The sequence below is a fragment of the Amyelois transitella genome, chromosome 16, assembly GCF_032362555.1.
Source record: "Amyelois transitella isolate CPQ chromosome 16, ilAmyTran1.1, whole genome shotgun sequence".
Classification (NCBI taxonomy): Eukaryota; Metazoa; Arthropoda; class Insecta; order Lepidoptera; family Pyralidae; genus Amyelois; species Amyelois transitella.
The window spans coordinates 1,552,105-1,575,953 of record NC_083519.1 but is presented as its reverse complement, the minus strand read 5'-3'; the positions used below and the strand labels follow the sequence as shown (position 1 = coordinate 1,575,953).

General features: G+C 35.0%; 1 protein-coding gene across 1 annotated transcript; it reads right to left on the bottom strand.

Moving 5' to 3' along the window:
- Positions 1-312: 312 nt before the first annotated feature.
- On the bottom strand, positions 313-23,296 carry LOC106143291 (neuroendocrine convertase 1). The gene is made up of 15 exons (XM_060948547.1): positions 22,917-23,296; positions 12,271-12,375; positions 10,930-11,118; positions 10,383-10,529; positions 9,168-9,269; positions 8,961-9,078; positions 4,135-4,253; positions 3,911-3,990; positions 3,597-3,729; positions 3,419-3,519; positions 2,960-3,052; positions 2,764-2,886; positions 2,234-2,397; positions 1,848-1,981; positions 313-1,506 (listed from the first exon to the last, which is right to left on the bottom strand). The coding sequence occupies exons 1-15, from the start codon at positions 23,151-23,153 to the stop codon at positions 1,201-1,203; spliced, it is 2,151 nt and encodes a 716-aa protein (XP_060804530.1). The 5' UTR covers positions 23,154-23,296; the 3' UTR covers positions 313-1,200.
- Positions 23,297-23,849: the final 553 nt, after the last annotated feature.

The window sequence follows — 23,849 nt, the reverse complement described above, 5'->3', positions numbered from 1 at the left end:
ATGTACAGTCAAACGCATATCAAGTAACCCTGGAAGGAACTCTATGACTCGGAAATAAAGGCGAATTTGCAGTGATTTTGGGGAAGTTGACATGCTGTCGACTGTACTTTTTATTTTGTGTGTGCGATATTTCATTAAGATTAGACCTATCATTTAGTTTTTTTTTTACATTTTATAAGTTATTATTATCTTGTTTTAAATATTTGCTTACTTGAGGTCTTACTTCAGTCTTATCATTCATATATTCACATTTAAAGTAAAAGAGTTTTTACAATATGTTTATTATTCAGAAAACAATTATACAATTAAAAGTTGAATTATTATTAAATATATGACTACAGCTTGGTTTAAATACAGTTATTTAGTTCTATCTCTAATAGGTAAGTACTCAACAAAATACAACTTTTTAATATTGACATAAAAAACACTATATGAAATATGCAGAGATCGTGGCAAGTGGAAAGAGGTAGTCTCTGCCTACCCCTCCGGGAAAGAGGCGTGATTTTATGTATGTATGTATGTAAATAAATGAAGGCAACATAACTACAAACCTTCATTGCCTTATCTATACGTTAGGAGTTTTTTTTTAATTAGCAAAGCAATTTTATGTTATGCAGTGGTTATTTAGCCACGAACGTGATAAGGAAGATGATAAGACATTTTTTAACATAACTTGTCTCGATTAATATCTATGAGATTAATCGAAGTGAATAGACACACATATACTATAAAGCTGAACGTGGCCCTTCAGTTTTGAAAAGACTTGGGTTGGCTCTGTCGGTCCCTTGTGGAATAAAAACGTGATTAAAAAGAAATATGAATGAATAGACCTGCTAGTTTCGAGGAAGAGAACATATTGTTTTGTCAAATTTCGTGAACAGCCCGAAAGAACTTAACCTGAATCGTGAACGCTTTGAAACTAAATGATTTAAAGGAGTAGGTATATTACATTAATTTTGACTTCATTTAATTTTTAAATAAGTACCTATAAAGGCATTAAATACTTTTATTACTTAATCATATTTTGTAAACACGTATGTGTGCTTATAATCATCACTATTATTACTTTGTTTAATAAATGTTGCAATGGATGCACGCACATAAAATGTGATGCAATAAACTAATTTTATAAATAACTTAATACCAGGAGATCACGAACGAACATTACATTGATAAAATATTAACGAATCCACTCCTAAATTAAACTCCTCTAGAAGTGATATAAATTCTATGGTGGATCCTTTGTAATTCTTTTTCCACTTCTGCTAGAATCGTAGGATCTATTTCGCCTACGCTAATCTCTTCAGTGCTATGCTGTTCTGGTACTTGCAATGCTTCGTCTTCACTAGGAATGTTGTCTGATATGTCTAAATAATTCGTTTCTTCGTATTTATTGTATTCATCGTTATACTTCCTTGGCCCATCTTTCATGTGAGCTGGCATTTCGTTGGTACCGTGTATGACTAATGTCAGTGATCCTACTTCACCTTTGTTGTCTTCATTTGTCTAGAAAAAGTAAAATTGAAATCTCTAATTATTACGACTTAACTATACTTATTTACTAAAAGACTAGATTCTCCCGAAGTTTCCGACCCTGTGGATTTTTAAACGGTTTTAATAAAAAAAGCTTAAAGGAAAAGCAGTTGTGACGCTTGTCACACACAACAAGTTGCAAGAGTTTAGTTTAAAATCAAATTCAATTTAATCTGAGTTTGATGAGGACCTACTACAGATTTCTATATCTAGATTTAATATAAAAAAAACTCAAACCCACATTAGTAGCAGTGGTAACCACTGATCTGTATATTCTGGCTGTATAATTTAGGTTTATATGAAGGTAACCGTACCGTGTCGACAATAACAATTTTCCATATGCCTTTAGGATCTTCTCCCCAGGTCGCAACGGATGTAAGAGGCCAGTCTACAAACCCAGCAGTGGACTCATCTCTGGGCCGAGCACTCAACACCTGCACTTTGGTATCTGCAAAACAAATTGCGTCATTCATCAATCTACACTTGTCCTCCTTAATTTTATGATGAAAGTTCGTTCTTTCGAATATTTTTGTACGAAATATCCCAGCTGCCACTTTATTTTAAAATACCAGGAAAACATAACTTTAGAAGCCATTCTTTCAATGAAATGAACGTTCGTTTCTCGAAAACGTAGTTTCATTGAGTTACGTTCGGTGGTTGCGATTGGGATCACACAGGCAGATGCGACTTAAAAACTCACCAAGTGGTGATATGAGATAAATCTGCAGAGCTCCACGCCGGGTATATCGGATGTTGACGATTAATTCTATGTGCTCGATGTAGTTCACGAGACAGTTACTATCGACTCGTAATGGTATTTCTAGTTGCTCCTTCGAAAACAGCTTCCATTTACCGCTTTTGGAACTAAAAGGCAATCAATCCGTAATTTAAAAATACGCATTATTGAGATATTGCAAAATTCAATGTCAACAACAACAAAATAAGTTTCAAGCAGTAGTAAAGTACATACTTCGAGCGAAATGATATTATGAACTCACTGTTTCAACCGCGAACATAGACAATTTATAATCGAATTCGATATCGACTGTGTTTCAGAAGAGTAACGAATAACTCCTCCACCTCCGTAGTCAATCGAAATCTTAACGAATATTTCACTAGACTTACATAGCCACGAGGAGGTTATTGAAAATGTAAACTTTTGTTTTTTTTTACTGTTGGCGAACTTTCGACGAATGCAGAGCGACAGAATGACCGGGGTAACATACTTACAACGGAGATCGAACATGGCAAATGGTTTTTTCGGGCACCGAGGTCCAATTTAGGGATGTTGCCACAAGCGCTCCAGCATTCAAAAGACCAAACCCAAATCTTATATCGAAGCGGAATCCAGCTCTGAAAATGCGTTTTTATTTTATTTATGATACCTTAAAAATATAACTGAAGTAAATAAAGAAGTGTTTGTTACCCGTTGACTTGCCAGCCTGGATTCGAAGATATTGGAGCATATTCTGATGTCCATACAATTAAATGCTGTACATCTCGCCATGTTAAATTAGGACTGTGGTAAGAAAATAATAACAATTATTACACAAAATAATTCTGAGAAAAATTTACATAAATAATAAGTATTATCGTTATAAGAAAATGAAATATTAAAAAGCTAGATTATTTAGCACAAATCAAATAATGAATAATATTTGTCCAGCAGTGGGACAAAAAGCTAATAAAAACAAAACAAGAACTACATTACCTAACTAACAGAGGCAAAACATAAACTGAATAACTAACTAACTTTAAATACACACATTTATTTTATTTTTCTGATGCGGCCGAATGCCGACTCCTATCGAAACAAACGGACCATACCGATTCGTATACTAGGAATTCATAGTTTCATGGCGGTAGCATAACAAAATTAACTCACTTGGCTTGTAGAGCGAGAGCGATGATACCGGCAGCCAATGGCGCCGCAGCTGACGTGCCTGTGTGCCCCAGCGTACAGGAATCTTTTGTATCGGTAGTCGCCTGCAAAACGACCAGACTATATTTGTCTCTTTCCTACTATTGTGTATTTTTGATAGACGAGATTAACGCCTACTTACAATTTTCTGATCTTTGTAAGCACCAGAGGAATAGGCGGTGGCTAATGTAGATGAGCAAATCTCGCCGTACCAAGGAAACAGACCGTGTTGGGAAGCACTACCTATTGATATGGTATAAATACTAGATGAGTATCTGAAAAGTAAAATATTCGTAGTTGAAATAAGATAATATTTATAAAAATTTAAATTACTAGTTTATCGCCATATGTACGCCATATTATAATGTGTTTTATATATAGGTACTCTATAAAATGTAAATATTTGTATCATTTTGTGTTAAAATAAGTAGGAGATTAACAGTAATTAATTAATACCCATCACAGTTGCAGTTGTCATCGTGGCCACCGCCGTTCCCATTCGCCCACACATAAATGCTGCCTTTCCCGTTACGACCCTGAAATAAACATGAGAGTGACTTAGATTATTAAGGCGAGTAAATTTTATAGACTAGTTACTATTTGAATCTTAGTTTCATCACGCCATTTAGCTATACGTGTCGTATAATAAGCATAGGATTATGATGAATCTACAAATTTACCTGTGTAATGCCTCTTTTGAAAGCCTCAATAGCTAATCGTCCTGGCCCTTCAACTGTTCGGCCGTCATCATTAGGGCCCCATGAAGCACTGTAAATATCCACCTTGTCCCAAGCATATCCTACAATATCAGAAGTAAAATTACATGGTGGTGTAACCTTTTAGTTTAACTCCCCAAGGCCAACATTTTTTCCGAATAAATTTAAAGCAGTAAAGATGCCTATATTTATAGTTAGTTACGCAAAGCTTTTACATATTTTTGAATTTCGTTCTCATAAGAAAGACCAAAGAGATCAAAAGAGAAACAAGATCTCTTGTGCCAAATAATTTAAAACATAGTTGAAGAGAATAAGATTGAGATTGTATTGTAAATACTGGGAGAACATAAATCACAAAGATATGAGATGTGAATGTTTGATACTCTCCAATGGAATGTTCAATTGAATTAAACCACTTCAAACAAAAGAGGTTTAGGCGAACATTAACCTTACATAATTTGTATTTGTAGAATTTTCTTCAAATTATATTTTTCCTGATTTTTGTATGTAGCCAACCACTATCTACCGATTAGGTACGTGTCTAATAAACGCTCATTTATACAATCTCTTGCCTATTTATATTCTCCTAGTTCAAGTGACGTAATACTCGATAGTCGACAAAGCCACCATGCGTATCGATCATATTGAATCGAATAGTAAAATTTTAATACACACATTCACGTTTTTAGCCCTTACGGAATAGACAGAGGCCACACTCAGGTGTATGTCATGATATAATTGAAATTGATAGTGACAGGTTGCTAGCCCATCGCCTAAAAGAAGAATCCCATGTTATTATAGTTATTAGTTTAGCTCGGAAAGGCAGTACGTATATGATTTTTATACTACTAGCATTAAAATTAAGTTTGAAAAAATTTCAGTGGTTCTAATTATTAGACCTTATAAATTTGTGTACATTTTGTTTATCGGCAGTATATTAAGTAATGTGGTGAAGTTTCTGAATAGGTACCTATTAAACACGGATCACATTTAATTCAATCAAAGAGTGCATTGCAAACACGAAGAAGATCCACATTATTTTCAATGTACTCTTAAAATGTTCTGTAATCCTGGTACACGTTGTAACCAATCAACATGTGGCCATCCAGTTTTTGGCACTCTGGGTAACTAACGTGGTGGGTGGTTGGTGGTCATTAGCTAGCTATAAACGTAGTAGTGGTTATAGGTATTATCTTTGATATTTATCTGCATTAGGCAAAGGTTTTGTTGGTTAGTATTTGTTCTTGTTATCTGTATTTTATAAATTAAACAATATTTAGTCCATTTAAGTTCATCCATTGGTTGATAATTGGTACAAATCAGTATAAATTTATATATATATATATATATATATTATTATATTATATAACAATTTGGGGGTAATTAATTATTATTTTTTACACAATATGTACGGCAATTAGCTTTATAGGTTCTACCCAAAGCATGATGGAAATGTTCGTCATTGGGTTAGTTTGATGTTATAGAAAAAAAAGCTATTATAGAAAAAATAATAATAACAAGCACAAAGATAATATGTATTTCACTTTTGGCACTGCGGCTAACCACCATTATTGGAAACTCTGGTGGTCGGTCTATCTTATCTACTATAATAGTACTAATACATTGGAGACGGCAATGGCGAATGGTGGATGGGTTTGTTCATGTTAAGTTTACCATACCCGTAATATACAAGGAAGACCAAATCTTGATATATTAGCAGTTATTATTGATTTGAATATTAGATAATACCAGACATGGATTATGGTATTTGATGTCGATTGTTTTTTTGAATAAATAAAACCATTTAAAAGTAAAACATAAATTTCTATTGTACTCTCGAACGATTATGTATCCCTAGTACACTTTGTCATGTGGCTATCCAGTTATTAACACTGTGGTTACCAGTTATCGACACGCTCTTCTTGTCCACCTCGCCACGCCGCTGAAATTATTGGTGTTTGTTGAGTGGTGTTTCTTCTGTTTTCATGGTTTTTGTCATTTGAATTTATAAAAACCATGAATCTAATGATTTTATTTGTTTTTAATCCAATGAAATATCAATTAAGTTCGTGATTTGATCGATGCCAAAACAATTCGATCTTCAAATTTGTTTTGGCACCACACATCATTGACTATTTTCATGTGATCCTACCACATGAAAAAAGTCAATTATTATTGATCATATTATTAAACATAAAAAAATAAGAAATCAATTTAAACCAAAATGTAGTCACCAAACAATGCAAAATCAGTTCCACAATAAATCACCTAAAATCCTGAGATATAAGGTCTAGTACCAAATAAATGTTTTTGTATGTATTATAATAGGTGTGTCCTAATAAGTATTTAAGCAAACTAATTTAAAGAGATCACCAATAAATCATATTATGTTACTAGAAAATTGCATTAAGTTCAAATAAAAAATTAGGGTTGCCATCATCGTTTCAACCAAAAGATTCTGCTACTTAACTAGACTCCCAAGGTTCTAAATTTCCACTGGTAGTATAAATTATATTTAAATAAAATTTTTAGCAGAGTAGTAAATAAAACAATTAAAGTTAAAATAATCAATATTTATTGTTGAAAATAATTACCACTGAACAATCAGCGCTGGTTTAAAATAGCTGGCTTATGGCTAGCAGAATAGTAGATAAAACACTTAATTAAAGTTAAAATAATCAATAGTTAACTACTACCCATCGTTGAGGCCGGATTGGTCAATTTTTAAAGCGCGCCAATTTGTCTCCGCCCCTTTGATAATGTTTTCATTAAAATTATAAATTGATGTATTAAATTGGTAACGAATACTATTAATTTAATATCTGAACGAAATAAAATGTTACTACTGTATTGGTGACAAAATATCAAATAAAAAGGAGTCGCAGTCAGGGATCGATAATCGATTTATTTGGTGACAGATCTACCATTCTGAGCACAGAGCTATTATTTAAGTAACAAAACTATTATTATAAGAACGAATATTATTATATTCATGTAATTCAATATAATTTTATTGGTTATCGATCTCTTATTTTACACATATATTAACATTAATTTGATAATTCATACCTGGGAACAATTTTTGTTTATCTGAGAACGAAAATATTTCGTGGCGATAGATCTATTTATTAGGTGATACAACTTGATGACAAATATAAATTTTGGTGATAGAAAATATAGTTCCCTATTATTATTGGCATAACATTATGAATTACATCGCATAATTTTGTATCTATTTTTATTGAGATTTCGATTTGAAGCAAATTCATTTCTTTTTTTTGTACATTAATTTCTATTACTCTCAAACGGTTCTGTATCCCTAGTACATTTAGTCACCACACAACATGTGGTTGTTGGCACCGTGGTAACTAGTATCGACACTGCCGCCGCCGCGCCGTGGCCACAAACTATTTATTGTTCTGTGGCACAGGCAGTGTCCTTTATTATTCTGTTTATGAGCCCACCGTTTTATTAAGAAGAAGGTTCCAAATCGCTATGCATACACATTACAATCATCACGTCTTTAGTTTAAGTCCAACTACGTCTTTATTCCTCACTGGGTAAACATAGCTAGCAGTCTTGAAAAACTGTACGGCCACGTTCAGCTGTATGAGTGTAATCAATTCTTAATTGGTATACCTAGTACCTCAGGTTCCTGTAACAGAGTGACGGGAACCTGAGCTAAGCTAGAATTATGTTTTTTATACTTTTGGTAAGAGTGCGAAAAATATTAATTTCTTCGACATACAATTCCACAATGAAAGAAAGAAGTAAAAATAATTCAGTCAATTAATCACATCGTAGGATACACAAAACAATGTGAATGCCCATAACTGAGCCCCCGCTCAGTGATATACTGAACACGTTGAACACTGAGAACATCCCACCCTTCCCTTTTATTCCTATGAAAGGTGAAATAAATTATTACCTATTCAAGAAAACAAACAATAAGTAAGAGAAAACGTTGAAACATCAAAGAAACGATGATGTCGCTGCGCACTGGCACCGAGCGAGTAACGAACGATCAGTTACGTCATTTTTCACCTATATTACTAGGGAATCATGAAATATCAAGAAGTCTCATGGCCTCATTGAAACGACACGGCGCGGCGGAGGATTGAGCGGTCAGAAATGCGGAATGAATCGAAAACAATCCGGGCTTCAATGCTTCTTTGATAACAAAAATAAGTAAAATATTTTAAGTAAAATAGAAGTACGCCAAAATCTGCAAAGAAATACTTACCTAGGTATCTTAAATTATTTTTTAACAACAAAGTCCAAATATTCATAATGTCTAAACACAAATATAATTATGGACTTATCCTGATATATACGAGTATGTTATTTCTTGCGTTCTCGAAAACGGTTCTAACGATTTCGTTGAAGTTAAAATTAAAGGGGCATACAAAAAATCGACTTAGCTGGGTCCAATGCTAAAAAAACGATTTTCCCATTTTTTTAATAATAACTATTAACTCTATTTTAGGGAATATACCTTCCGTATTTAAATTTGACATTTTATCGAGAGTTAGCTCTTAAAAATAAATTGTTTCAAAAATCCCAGGTACAAAAAAAATATTGTACCTATTTTTATTATATTCATGCTTAAATTGTGCAATTTTTATTTAGAATTTTTTCATAATTTATTATTCCACATGGCGAAACGTGGGAAAAAATTAATTCCACAAATCTCGTTTCTTATACGACATTTTGAGCTCAACATGGCGATCAAAACTACCAGGCGAGCATGAAAGCAAAGCAGGTTTACAATAGTATAATAATATTTTTACCGATTGCTTCGCCTTCGATTCTGTCGGTGATTCGTCCGTCAAGCATCCGGACCCCGCCCACTTTTGCTCCCCAAGCCACGCCTACTCCACATTTCCGATTGTTTGCAGTCATTGCTATCTGCCAAGTAATTGTGAAATTTTAAACGTATCAATTAAATTTGTGTAAGTACAAAAGATACGCAATTTAGTTCAAATAAAAATTTTCACCTCTCCAGCACATCTAGTTCCATGAGAATTTTTTTTTATTTCTTCAAATCTCGGTTGCGGATCTGGATCATTGTCATTGCAATCCCAGCTTATTTCCGGATCCTGGAAGAGCGTTATGAAAAAAAATTTACTTTCACGTTTTAGCTAGGTACTCTATGAAATAAGTTGTTTATAAATATTTCTACATGATAAAAAAAAATAAGTGAAAAAAAAGGCATTGCCTGGGTGGGCTTCATAGTTTTCATTAATTGTTTTGGCCACCTCGGTATTCTATGGCTATTATTACTCCAAAAACAGATTTATCACATACACCCAATCACACAAGTCGATGTGCTGTACGTAATTTATAGCTAAAATTATTTTGTACTGTGAGATCGGCCTACTCGGTCGGACGCGAACAGTCGCGCTCCGTGTCATCCATGACTGGAGCGCTAGGCCCGCTCGACACGCGCAACGCGCCGCATGGGCCGCGAACTTATTAGGAGAACAGAGGTTTGGAGGAGATGTGGAACACGTTTATGAATGGCACACGTCATTGATAGCAAAGTACAACGACCCAGGGGTAGCAAAAGTAAGGGTCGGGGACGTGTGGCTAGGTTTTATTAATTTCTAAATAATGCATAAAAATAAAAGATTTTTTACACCGATTTCGGTTAATTATAACTTTTAATACTTATGTTAGTAAAACAGAATGATAAAATAACACTTAAAATATTGGACAAGTCCATAACACACATACCAAATATTTTGTTTCAATTAAACTACCAAATTAATACCGACTTATACAGTTCACTTTAATACATGTTTACAGTATTAAAGTTCACCCATAGCCTTAATGTATAATGTCGTTTTATAAATAAATAAAATAAAATAAAATCAATTTGATAGTGGTGAAATACCTATTCAATCAACTCAAGTACTTCAAAATTCAAGTCTGTATAAACTTGCTCTGCGCATTAGTAAACTTACATGTCGTGTATGTGAAAATAATTAATTTGAAGAATTTTCCCTCAAACAAAATTCCTACGTTAGGGCTTAGGATGCGTGGTGGGTTGAAGCATTCGACACAACGCTACCAGGATATCATAAACAAGAACAGTCTACGCAGACGTCCACTCAGACGACGCGCACACGTTTTTGTTTGGCAATTGCGGCCTTTTTGCTTAGTAAATTCCAACTAACTGCTTCTTAATACTAGGGTAGCATAGCACTTACGTAGTTAGCGCGCAAGTCGGTGTGATTATGTTCTATGCCGTCATCGAGCACCGACACTCGTACACCGCTGCCATTGAATCCCATTTCGTAAACAGGTAACACGTTCAAATCTAGACGGGGTAGATTCCGTACAGTACGCGTATCTTGCTGAAATAAAAAAAAATCAATTGTCCTCCAATGTCCTCAGCCTCAGAGCAATTGAATTTTATTTAAGTGCCCAAGAGTTTTTAGAAAAGATGGTCTTATTCTAAAGTATCAGGAACTACACGGCACAAATACATAGTAACATAACACACTGGTTCACGTCTTATTTCTTTACAGGGTAGACATACTAAATAGTCTACAAGACTCGAAGGCCACGTTTGGCTGAATTGAAATTCATATAAAGAGGGTCAGATTGTTACAACCCTATGGCTTTCCTTGATCGAAAAGCTGTGATGTTTTTTCTTTGCTACCAGAGCAGCATGTAAGCTTGTGTAGATGAAGAGAATGGTGAATGGAGTGATCACATTCTCATGTGCCGACATACCAAAAAATCATAACTTACCAAATACCATTCCTTACTCCAGAGTTCGTCGTTAAACAGCGGCCGCCTGGCGACTTCTGCTGCCCGCGGCTTCCTTGCTCCAGTGCTGTTGGTGCGTAATCTTTTAACCCTTATAACGGCCATTTCTGGATCAGGAGTGGGGTACCGCTTCACTCTGGACTTCAAAAATACTTGTTCTGCCCAACGTACCTAAGAAATCCATACTAATATAAATGTGAAAGTGCGTTTGTCCGTATTTTAAAATGTCAAAACAACTAAACCGATCTCCATGAAATGATGCATGCATATACTACATAGAGTAGAACTCAAAGACAAAGAATAATTATCACGCGAGAGTTGCTGCGGGCGCAAGCTAGCTTAGGTACCTACATTATATGTTTTTTATTAGAAAAGTACCTTGTTAAAAATCAAGAAATAACGTATCTATGTACGAGTATATCGACAAAAGTGCTTGAAAATATTAATGAATGAAAATGCAACAAAATAAGTTCTGCAAGTGGAAAGATGACCTATCCTTTTAGTAAAGAGGCAGGATAGCATTCCCACGGGCAGAGCACAGCTTCAAAAGCTATAAAGAAATTCATAATACTAAGTTTGTTAATAATTTGCCGTGAAAAATAGGTTGAATAACTTATACCATTAGCGACATCTGTCTGAAAAAAGCTTATTTAGAACTATCTATTTGGCTATTAGTTTGGTTTGAATTTGGTGATTCTAGACTATAATGTTTTCCGGAAAAATAAATACTTATTATGCGTATGATTTCATGAACTACGTGAGGAAATCGTAATCATTCTGGCAATTGAATGTATAACCTTGATCTTATCTTATTATCTTAGGTACCCCTGTAAAGATTGCAAAGGTCAAACGGGAATCGCAACGTATAAAACTTGACTTAGGTACTCAACAGGCGTTCGCCGGGCTCCTCTCCAAAGCGGTGAGGATGTATGACTTAGGTAGAAGAACAAGATTTTATAAAGTTCCCTTTCTGTCTCCGTTTCACAAGCTTGATAAAGATAAGTTAGGTACAGTTTAGTTTTATTATTTTTTAGTTCTTTTAGGTTATTATAGTCATAATTTTTACTATGAGGACTAATAATGATGGGCACTAATGTGATAATGGGTCAAGTTTTTAACTTTACTTAATACCAGTTTGTTACGTGTTTATACCAAATTCATCTATGCGATTCGATCGATTAGCATTCAGATTCCCGCCCCGCCTTTATTGGGGTGGGGAAAACGGGGTTAGTGCACCGACAGACTCACGTGTATTTCGCTAAAATGCACCAGGCTGCCATGAACACAAAGGGATGTTCCCTGTAGGAACATGTGTGAACTCACCCTCCTGTCTTTAATGAGTACGCTAGTGTGTATCGCGGATGGGGTGCGCCGTTGCTTCTCGTGTTCGTATTTCAAAAACGCGTACATGTTTGGAAATCCGCGTATCTGAAAGAAAGTATTATGTTGTGGTTACGTTAAGAAATATCATTTATTATATTTCTTTTATTTATACTACAATAATGTGTCCTTGTAAAGCCTTACAAAGCATTTGCCTACACAAATTTGTATAGGAAAAGTAACAGCGGGGTTTAAAGGAAATGCTACACAATCTATAAAGGCGCTTTGGAAGCCTTACTGAATTTTAGCTGCAATACGTTCAGACTGTGTTATAGGTATAGGTATACAGTGAGAAAAGGAATCATACGTATATCATAGTATTATTATATCATTCAACAGATCTCCGTATCATTGATGCAGAGATCTGTAAGGGGTAAGGTTTTATGTACATTCATCGCCGTCTTCACGTTAGTTCGTTGGTTAAGTACTAACTTTCTGACTGATTTCATCAAGGTTTCACTTCTACATTTACGCTTCTTGCTTATTAAACAGTTTTTAACTTAGTCAATTTGCTTTCATTCTTCTTTTTCCTCATTTCAATTTCAAGTTCTAGTAGCTATTACATATGTATATACAATATATCTCTTGTGGGGTAGACCAACAGAAAAGACTGGAAAGGCCACATTCAGCTGTATGGCTTAATGGTGGAGAGATTCAAATAATGACATGTTGCTAGCCCATGGCCTACGTGGGCCCTTCCCTTAGTCGCTTTTACGACATGCATGGGAAATTATGTAGTGATCCTATGCTAAAGTGCCTAAATCACACGGCACTGGAACCACACGGTGCTACTAGGTATTAAAGCAGCAATACGCAGCGGTGTAAAATATCTACATACATATGGTTGCAAGTATGACGTGAGGGATTGTCTATTTATAGAGGGTGAATCTAAATTTGGCTTAGAGGGGAATGTGTGAGCGAGCAGTAATTCTGTACTAAATTGGTGCATGTTGTTAATTTAAATTAGTATCTAATAAATAACATGTTTGACATAGAATCAAATTTAATAAAAAAAAAAAAATTACGTCACTATGGCATTTGAAATGTTGAATTTAATTAACACGTGGACGTAATAGTAAGGGTAAACTTTAAAAATTTTCTTGTCATAAATTACCCTTACCTATATTTAATGTAAAATAGAGAATCTTGAAAGTTTTAGCAACATTTTTCATTAGCGGTATTGATATCGAGACGCGTTTTCCCTCCTTTTAACGGGATTTATTATGCACCCCTGCTTTGGCCAAATCAAGACACACCCACTGTAATTACCTCTTGTTCAAAATATTCTCTTATGCATTTCTAACGTCCTAGTAAGTGACGTCTAAAACAATGGGATGTAGGCGGCGCCCTGGACGATTTCTGACACTTTTGGGCGGATTTAAACCCTTCGAAATCCGCGTCGCATCTATTAGTTACGTGAATGGAGTTGCAGAAATGGAGCCAATTACCAAACACTGGATCTTATTAATATTAATTACAATAAAAATAAGGTCAGATCAAGTACCCGAAAGTCCCGAAATTGACAAGCTTGCATGAAAAGAGTTATAAATGTGGATGAAGCGAAAGAAGTATGTACGCAGGGATCGAAACAAGTGGAATGATGTCTATGCCTACTCCGTCGGGAGAGAGACGAAATTTTAATATGAACCTTAGCATTAACGTAGGTATTAAACAACAATTTTGTTGTCAAAGAACCTTTCAAACATGATCTGATCATGTTATATACATTCGTCATCAAAGCGTTTGATAAATAATAATTTCGTACGATCAAATACAACATTGCTATTATGTATCAACTAGGCTCGCAAACCTTGAAAGAAATAATAGAAATAATTCACAGTAACGTTAGCGCAGCTGCAGACTGAAGCTGACTGAGACTAGTCTATAAATTCATGAGATGATTGAAAGAAAATTAAATATTATTTCAATTGTTTTGGCTGCCCCAAGGCTGTCTGTCATCTGTAAAATCTTCTTCAAATTAAGTGAATTCTCTATGTAAAATCGTTAAGTCATCACATTATTTTTGACCGACTTTTAGAAAAGGAGACGGTTGTCGTTCTCAATCCGGCCAGTATTTTTTTAGAACGAACCCATTCGCAGTCGCTACCATGACGTTTAATTATTATGTATAATAAATACATCACAATTCAGTTTTGTTTGACAGCTTATACCATTGCGCAGACTAAGCTGTGATGCGCACAGAAAACTAGGTAATCTGCCACGCAAAAAATGACGTCATCCTAACAGTTTAAAGTAGGTACAATAGCTATTTTAAGTATTTCTATTCTATTGTTACAGACAGTCATCAAATCATCGAAAATCATTCTTGATCAAAGAAATTGCAAACTCTAACAGAGCCTTCTCCAATGACTTAATGTCAGTTTTGAGACACGTAAATGTCATTCATGTCCGTGTCAGTTGGAAATAGATGCCGTCATGTGATGTCCCGAACACACGATTGTACTAGGATAACATGAACTGCGAGGAGAACAATTAACGTCCATACAAGTAACGTCAACAATGTGTTATCGAAATGATTCGGGTTTTAAAGACATACGAGTAATATGGCGCATGGCGTAGCGTAAGCGTTAAAAATATTGAAAATAAAACCTTTAAAAAAAATTTGATGGTATCCTTAGACTAAGGACTAACTAAATAACTTTATTCATTATTAAACTATACCTATCATGAAGTTTTTTTTTTCTATAAAGGCGAATATTTCAAATATTTTCTATGGAGAAAATAGTTTTTTGAAATAACGAAATATTATGAACTAGGTAACAAAATTCCAATTATATTTCATAATACTCACATACAGACAAAATGAAATAATCAATAGTTTTATCCTGTATTTATTGCATGAATTAGCTCATTTTCTTCCGTAACACTTTGGCACCTGCTGCACTTGCGGGCATTAGTGTTTGTATGGTTTACTTACTATGTTGTGTACCACACATGTCAAATCCATATAAATACAATTCTGTGCGTCAAGATCTCACATACGTACGAACGATCCCACACTAAACTCAGTCGTTCGCCGGAAACCACACAGCCATAGCAAATATAGTGTTAAGACACGTACGGGGTTTGTACGGTAGTCACACGTGGACACGATTGTCATTACGGTTGAGCCATGTGAGTTTTCTGAGTCACACATGTACCAGGGCAGCAGAAATGCCAAGGAGGATATATCCACATATGTACGGGTGTGTGGGTTACGCCATAGGCATAGGGCAGTCTCGTACCCCAACAGTTGTCCCGGATCGGCTACCCTTACGGGAATGTTTAATGAAAATATTTATGTTATGAGATATTATACTTGGTTTACTAACTTTGGCGAACTGATATTGTGATATATACTATTTTTATACTTTGATTATTTTATTCTGAAATAAACTAACTTTCTCTTTCCGAACTAATTTATTTGACTGTAATGAAGAGTATGTATTTCGTTCAACAGGATAAAATCATTTTGTAGCTTAATATAAAAGTATTATTTAATACTGAGAGGACGCTTTGGCTCAGCAGTGGGACACAATTAGTAAGTTAAAAAAAAAAATTTCTTTAATATTTAAATAGTGTGAATGTACCTAGTTCTTTATAAAACAGATTAGGCGTAGACTTACTCAAAGATTAAGTTTTTATGACAGGTATAATATAAAGTGTCATTAACTAACCTAAACAAAATGAATACATAAAGTCATACATACAATTACAAGATAATAGATTGTCTTTAAAATAAATATTTCATCCAAAGAGTGAGCTAATGATCCAATCAAGATAGTAAGTTGCTAGTAAATTACTAATGGAAAGGAAACGTGTGTGTGTGTACCTATCCTTTTCGTGCGTAGAACCGCCCACTTGTTGATTTCAGAAATAGAATGAGCGCTTCCTGTAACCGCCTGAAAATGAATTCTCTAGTGATTATGGTTGCCTAGTATCGGCGACGCCAATTCTACAGTTAGCGCCGCCTGAAATTTCATGAAACCTGTGGAAGATCTGCGCGAACGAAACAAACATAAATAAAATCACGCCGTCTAAAAATGCGTGGCGAGTAACTAAGAAAGTCTTTAAAAAAGTGCCCATTGTGTACTGTGAAATATGTGATATAGGAGGATATTACGATTTTAGGTTTAAAATAAAATAAAAATCCTTTCATTAAAGATTGTCGCTTCAAAAAATTTTGAAGGAACTAGGCGCTACTTTGATTTAGTAGCGCAGCCCGCTGCCAAGGCTACTCAAACATAAAAGATTCAATTTAAATATGGTAGGTCCCTACTAAAACTTACTCAAATAAGGCGCTAGATGACGGTAGTGTGCCATGGCATTTTATAAAAATAGCAATACCATAGTGATGTACAATTTATTTTTTATATTTATGTATATTAGCTTAAGCCGCAGCTTCGCCTGTGCGGCTTTAGCATCACCTACAAAATAATACAGGATTTTCGCTAATTCCACGGGAACTTAATCTTCAGAATCTTAATTAATATTTCGTTAAATTTCTAGAAGAATAATTCTAACCCACAAAGGACATAAACGTGATGATATGTTTGTGTATATATGAATTAATTCCGTAGATAACCCGTGGTGAGGAAACATACAAATTTCGTATTTATAATATTTAGTTAGGAGTAATTGTGATTGAGACTATATAAGTATAAGTTGGCAAAATTTCATGCAGATAGGTTTAGTAGTTTAATTGTGATCCTTAAAAACAAACAAACTCGCTTTCGTATTTTAAATATTAGTATGGATGCGGGAATGACTGATCTTTATTTTGGAAAAAATCTTACATACATGCATACATATAATCACGTCTATATCTATTGCGGGGTAGACAGAGCTAACAGTCTTGAAAAGACCGATAGGCCACGTTCATCTGTTTGGCTCAATGATACATAGAATTGAGAATCAAATAGTGGCTGGTTATCAGCCCATCGCCCAAAAGAAGAATCCAAGCCTACAAGCCCATCCCTTAGTCGCCTTTTATGGGAACTGGATGGAGTGGTCCTATTTTTTTATTGGTGCCGTGAAGCACATGGCATGAACCATACGTCAAAAATCTTAAGAGTAAAAATAAACTCGCTGAAACTTTTATTTCAATGTGCATATACTACACATGATTTTCAGTTCCAAGCAAATTTCATTTTGATATCCTATTTTGAATTTTAATCGATTTCACTGTTCGTGTAACTCCGAGTTAAAAATAAATAACTCTTTGTTCTCTTTTTAAAAAGAAAATATACCGTGGGCAGCGATTGTCACGGATGGTCGCGTCGACTAGCGTTAACCGCTCCTGACATGTGAACTACTAGGAAATTAGAAATTGTGAGGATTAAAAATAAAATCGTTCCTTTTTCTTTTTTAAAATCAAGTTGGCTAAGGCAATAAAAAAAAAATGGAACCTTATAGTTTCGTTATGAACGTCTGTTCATCTGTACGATAATTTAAAGCTATTTTGACTGACATAATTATACATATATAGGTTCCATGTGGTCTAGAGCGGGTTTGAACTAACAGAGGTTTGACCAAAATTCCAGCGGGAATGAAAATTAAAGGGATTATTCCATTTAAGTGGACGGAGTCGAGAACTTACTCTAGTTCAATATGTGCTAGGTGTGTGTTAGTAGCTGTTACCCGCGAATATGCTTACAAACTTGGGATTCTTTATTAGGCGATGGGTTAGCAACCTGTCACTATTTGAATCTCAATTCTATCATTAAGCCAAATAGCTGAACGTGGCCATTCAGTCTTTGCAAGACTATTGGCTCTGTCTACCCCGCAAGGGAGACGTGACCATATGTATGTATAAGAAAACAACTATCTTTGTCTTATCGATAAGGCACAACACTAAGCTGTATTGGACAAACACGTCAGTGATTGACGAGGCAAACTGTAACAAATGGTCGGTTAATTCCCAACATTAGTCTCCATTAGTGTTGGGAACGACACCAGTGTTGCCAGTTCGACAACGTAATTGTTCAACTAATTGCTAAATTGCTTTTTGAATACCCTTTGTATTTTTAAAGCATTACAACAAATTTCTACAACTATTAACGTAAATTTGTAGTTATTGTTTGGAATTGTCAAATTACTTCGTTGGTATCGGAATTGCTCCTAATCTGCGTCTCGAGCTTACTCACATACATTATAATCACGTCTTTATTCCTTGCGGGGTGGATAGAGCCAATAGTCTCGAAAAGACTGAAAGGCGACAGTGCCTTAATGATGAATTTAAGATTCAAAAAGTGACAAGTTGCCAGCGTATAAAGAAAATTCCAAGTTTATTTAATAAAATTGGGATTCTCTGATATAATATAACTAGCTGTGCTCGCGACTTCGTCCGCGTGGAATAGTTACCCCGATTTTTTTCACATTTTCCTTTATATCTTCGCTCCTAATAGTTGCAGCGAAATGTTATATAGCCTAGCCTTTCTCTATTCAACACAAAAAGAATTTTTCAATTCGAACCAGCAGTTCCTGAGATGAGTGCGTTCAAACAAACAAACAAACTCTTCAGTTGTACAATATTAGTATAGGTAAACTTTATAAGTCCCTCCCTAGACTGACTTTTACAATCTGCACTTGAAGAGATATAGCTGCCTTATTAAGTTTCATGAGTGGACCCCGTGTAATTCGGAACCTAGGTACCTATGATCATAATCATCGTATTACATCTGCGATCTATCATACAAGTGCGTGCGTCAATCCGTGTGCATTAATCTGATAACTTATTTGTGTGATTTTAGCTATAATATTTCCATTTCATTAAGCAAAAACTGTCGATAAATGTCAACAAGTAACGCCCACGTTATATTATGACCATGACTATGAGTTTGAAATAAAAATAGTTTTTTTTTGGTATACAAAAAATAGAAGGCTTAGTAGAGTTATGTAAAGTTCGTTTCTTTTAAGAGTAAGAAATAAAAAAAGTATGATAAAAATATAATGTGAGACTAACCTAAGATATTACACGCTGTGAGTAAATGTATTTTCAAACAATAAGACTTATCAAGATTATTTCTTTTTATTCCAGTCGGGGGTAAAAATTCGATTTTTCTATATTTTCACTCTTTTTTTTACCCGAAATAATTTTTACATATTAAGATAATTACTAGGCAAAGATAATTGTGTTTTTCTTTCTGACGTCATTTGAAACCATTGTCAAATTAGTCACAGGCGATAATTACTGAGTAGGTTTCAAACAGTAAAAAAAATTTGAGCAATCAGACTTTTCACGTCAGAGGTGGGTAAGATCCTGCGATAGCTTTTTATTTTTTGTGTTTACTATTTTTTATGGTCTCTCTGACGTCCACCGAGCACCGCTAGGTCAACCAGGTGCTACTATAAGTTTTGAATGCAACGCAAAAGTTTAAAATCAGAAATCCAATATTGGTTAGGTAATCTAACAAGGGTTGCGGGGGTTTGACGGGAATCGCTTTGTGTAGATACCTGACTCACCTAATCCAGTATCCATCATCAAAGACATACCCTGGGATCCTCTCCCGAGTGTAGAGGATGCAACTGAGAGTAAAGTCAGGAGGAGGAATTATAAATGCCAAAGTAACTCTGTCTGTCTGTTACGCCTTCACGCCTAAACAAATAAATCGATTTTGATAACATTTTGTACGGAGATAGAGTTTACCCTGCGGAAGAACATATTATTGCGAAAAAAGGGAGAGGAGGGGTTAAAAGGCGGGATGAAAGATTCTCAGTGAACTTGAAGGCTTGAACGGCGATTGAAGTCGCGAGCAACAGCTAGTGAGAAATTAGATCATGGAAAAATTAAAAACCGATACAACTACAACTAAGTCGCCGTTTGAAGCGATTCCGTTTGTACACGAAAATTTAAACCCGCCCAAAGCCGCGATCTAAACTTAGGCTTAAATACTATAAAAAATACCTCTGATCAATAACCTCCCTAATATTACATACATACATACATACATAAAATCACGCCTCTTTCCCGGAGGGGTAGGCAGAGACTACCTCTTTCCACTTGCCACGATCTCTGCATACTTCTTTCGCTTCGTCCACATTCATAACTCTCTTCATACAAGCTCGGCGGTTTCGGGTACTTTTGACCTGACCCTTTACCAGGACGTCCTTAATTTGATCAAGATACGTTCGTCTAGGTCTTCCCACTCCGAAAAACTAACTAACTTTTTTTCCCGGTCTTTTTTTTCTTAATATTCTCCCATTTAATTAAGATAACCCAACACAGCCAGTCCATTCAGATAAGCACGATATCAATATAAGCGATATCCACTTATCACCCACTTGATATAGAAGGCGGGCTTTGATTTCTTTGAAGTACGTGTTGAGTGTCCACCTCTTCGGCTATATGCTGTCCTGGTAGCATGGAAAAATGTGGAACGTGTCAGCCATTTTCTTTAGATCGTAAAAGGCATTATGTGGCTAGGGATATTTCGTAAAAGAGGGGTATGAAAATGAAATCAATAGGGTTTTTTCACGAACGATAATAAGTCATGTGTGTTATCTAATCTCTCTTTCTATCTTTTTAACCCCCGTTGGAAAGAGGGGGGTGTTATATGTTTAACGAGTCTGTCTTAGAGTGAGGGAAGATAATTTCTTCCCGTAAAAGAAAACGTCGACAATTTTGAATCCATAATCTTTTGGCGTCCCAAACTCAGATCTGTAGGTATACCTTACCTACACTCACTTACTACTTCTTCAGTCATTTAGTTTGGCAGAGGAACGTTTTTCAGACATAGAGTCCGTCGTTATATGTGACTTTCTTGACAGTCATGATTACTGAAACTAATGACATTTATTAACACCAAAGAAAAACGAAAGGTGTTATAAGTCAGACAAGTCTGTCTCGATTTGTGTACGGACGAGTGAACCAATTTTTAGTCCATTATTCCACGAAATATTTCTTCAAACAATTTGCAAAAAATCTAAAGTTTCATCAAATTCTTTAGTACAATATGGTGTATTTATATTCCATAGCTTCATTTGTATTTGTTATTGTGTTAAAATTGAAACAAGAAACTGTATTTTTATGTAACTTAACCATTAATATTTAATTACTGCGGTGTAACGAAGGATTATTTGTATTGAAATTTTAATTGAGTGGCTTTTCCGTGGCGACATTGTAATGTGGTCTACCGTAGACATAAAATTTTATTATTTCAGAATCTAACTATGTTAATTTTCGACATTTAACACTATACATAATACGATCTAGATGAATTTTTCCTAATTGTTCATTCTTATGCCGTGTGGTTCCCGGCACCAATAAAAAAAGAATAGGACCAGTCCATCTCGTTCCCATGGATGTCGTAAATGGCGACTAAGGGATAGGCTTATACACTTGGGATTCTTCTTTTAGGCGATGGGCTAGCAACCCGTAACTATTTGAATCTCAATTCCATCATAAAGCCAAACAGCTGAACGTGGCCTATCAGTCTTTTCAAGACTGTTGGCTCTGTCTACCCCGCAAGGGATATAGACGTGATTATATGTATGTATGTATGTATGTTCATTCTTATTTATTGATATAAGTACAAAAAAATTAATTTCTATACAATATAAAAAATTAAAGTACTTTAGAGTATGTTAAAAAGGGTACTTGGGATAGTCTTTTAGATAATATAAAAAGGCCAAGTGCGAGTCGTACTCGCACATTAAAGGTCCCGTACCGTTATGTAAGTAGGTATTTAAATTTAAACCAAACTTATTGTGAACAAATCCGTTCACCATAATTAAAAAGCGTACACAGACGTGTAAGGTATTCTATTCTATATATTCATTTAAATAACATGCATGGAGGTCCTTTTATTTTCCTAGTAGCTTCCAAATTACAACCTTAGTAGGTTGAGTTTCTAAAAAAATTATAAGGGCTTTATCTTTTGTCAGCGGGTCCCTAAAATGGTCTACAAAATCAAAATGTAAAGCTTTTTATCTCACATAGAGGTATACTTATTTGAATATTTTAGAAGGGTCTTTATAAGTAAGAGTTTTTGACTTGAAGGTTTTATGCTTTGATGTGATAATTCATACGTTTACCTAGTGAAGACTACATTAGTAATTTGTTTATGTGTGTGCAAATAGACCTTTTTTCTAATTTGTGCTTATATTGACTAGTTGTTGCCTGCCGTTTTTAACGCGTTGTATTTTTTGTAGACCTTCGTAATATTTGTTTTTATTCTCACCTGTGAGACCTCTGTCATCCATCACACATACATGTTTTATTTTACGACATTTTACCATATATCCCGAAGTGGTCCTATATCCATAAGGTCAAGATTTCAATCATGGAAACTTACACAAATCGAGAGATTTAAAAATTTTATAGGCAAAGCTTTTCTATATGCTCTAAAGCTCTGTGGAATTTGACGCAGTATAGTTGTTGTAAGGCTTTAACCATTTATATGATAAATACGAATTGATAGATGTATCAGTTATATTCTGTGTAAAAATAATTTCTCAGGTGAAACCACATAATGGATTTCGTGAAATGGTATATAACGGACGGTATTCGTAAAATAAGAATATACGAAAGTTTCCATAGGAACAAAGTCCCGGGCAAAATATATGTACTTAGTTCATAAAATACTCACCGGACCTCCATAGACATAACCAAGTTCTAGAGCGACCAGTTGCGCCACTTCTGCACCACCTTCCACCTCCACCGTCCATTCGTCAACGAAATGCTTTGCCTCTTCAAGACCATTATGGACTTCATAGTATTCATGGTAACCTGGTACCCAGGGCTGGTCATACGTAACAGGCTCATACCACGCCACCACAGATGAAAATAAAACAGTTTTAAAAAAAATAACAAAGAGAATGAACATAATTTTTAATTTTAGAATTAGGAACGGATAATCCGTATTATTTTTTAATTTAGTGTGGCAGCGGCGGTGTCTGCACAAATACTAGCGTTCGCGCGGAAAACAACAGTGAAAAAGTGTGATTTTTCCGGCCGGTGCAAACAAGACTTGCGTCCTGGCGTCACGCGCAAACCAGCGCATCTCTCTTTGCTATCAGTACTGAACTATTTTTTATGTGGTTTTGTTGACAATGCGAGTTTTCCATTGACCCTAAACTACTTAGCACAAGCACAATTCTTTTTTTAATTCCTTTTATGGCTTTGAAAGCTAAAACTAATATACGCACGAAAATTAACCTACGTAGTAAGATCAGGTTGAGAGAAGCCCCATTGGTTTTACCTCAGAGATAGAAAGAAGATATAATATAGGGATGCCTTGTAATATGAGTCCTAGCCTAGTAATTGCATATATGTATAATACTTAAAAAATAAACGCCTGCCTATTTACAATCGCAATGAACTAAACTTCAATAATGCTATGCTATCTTCTTAAGTCTAAATATCTACTTGTTATTCAGATTACTATGAGCTAAAGTTTTTTCGGGCACATTATTGAGTCTATCCGTGGCAAGCAAATAATTTTTTACGTTAATTATTTATTTTCCTACCTTTTTGGATACTGACATGCGTGTGATGCACACATATACCGTCGTTATTCCTT

Excerpts from the sequence above, each read along its gene's own strand:
- LOC106143291 (XM_060948547.1), bottom strand. The coding sequence starts at position 23,153 with ATGTTCATTCTCTTTGTTATTTTTTTTAAAACTGTTTTATTTTCATCT. Across the intron at positions 9,270-10,382 it reads CCGACTTGCGCGCTAACTAC|GATCCGGAAATAAGCTGGGA; the intron begins GTAAGTGCTATG and ends ACGCTCTTCCAG. Across the intron at positions 3,520-3,596 it reads CTTACAAAGATCAGAAAATT|GCGACTACCGATACAAAAGA; the intron begins GTAAGTAGGCGT and ends GTCGTTTTGCAG.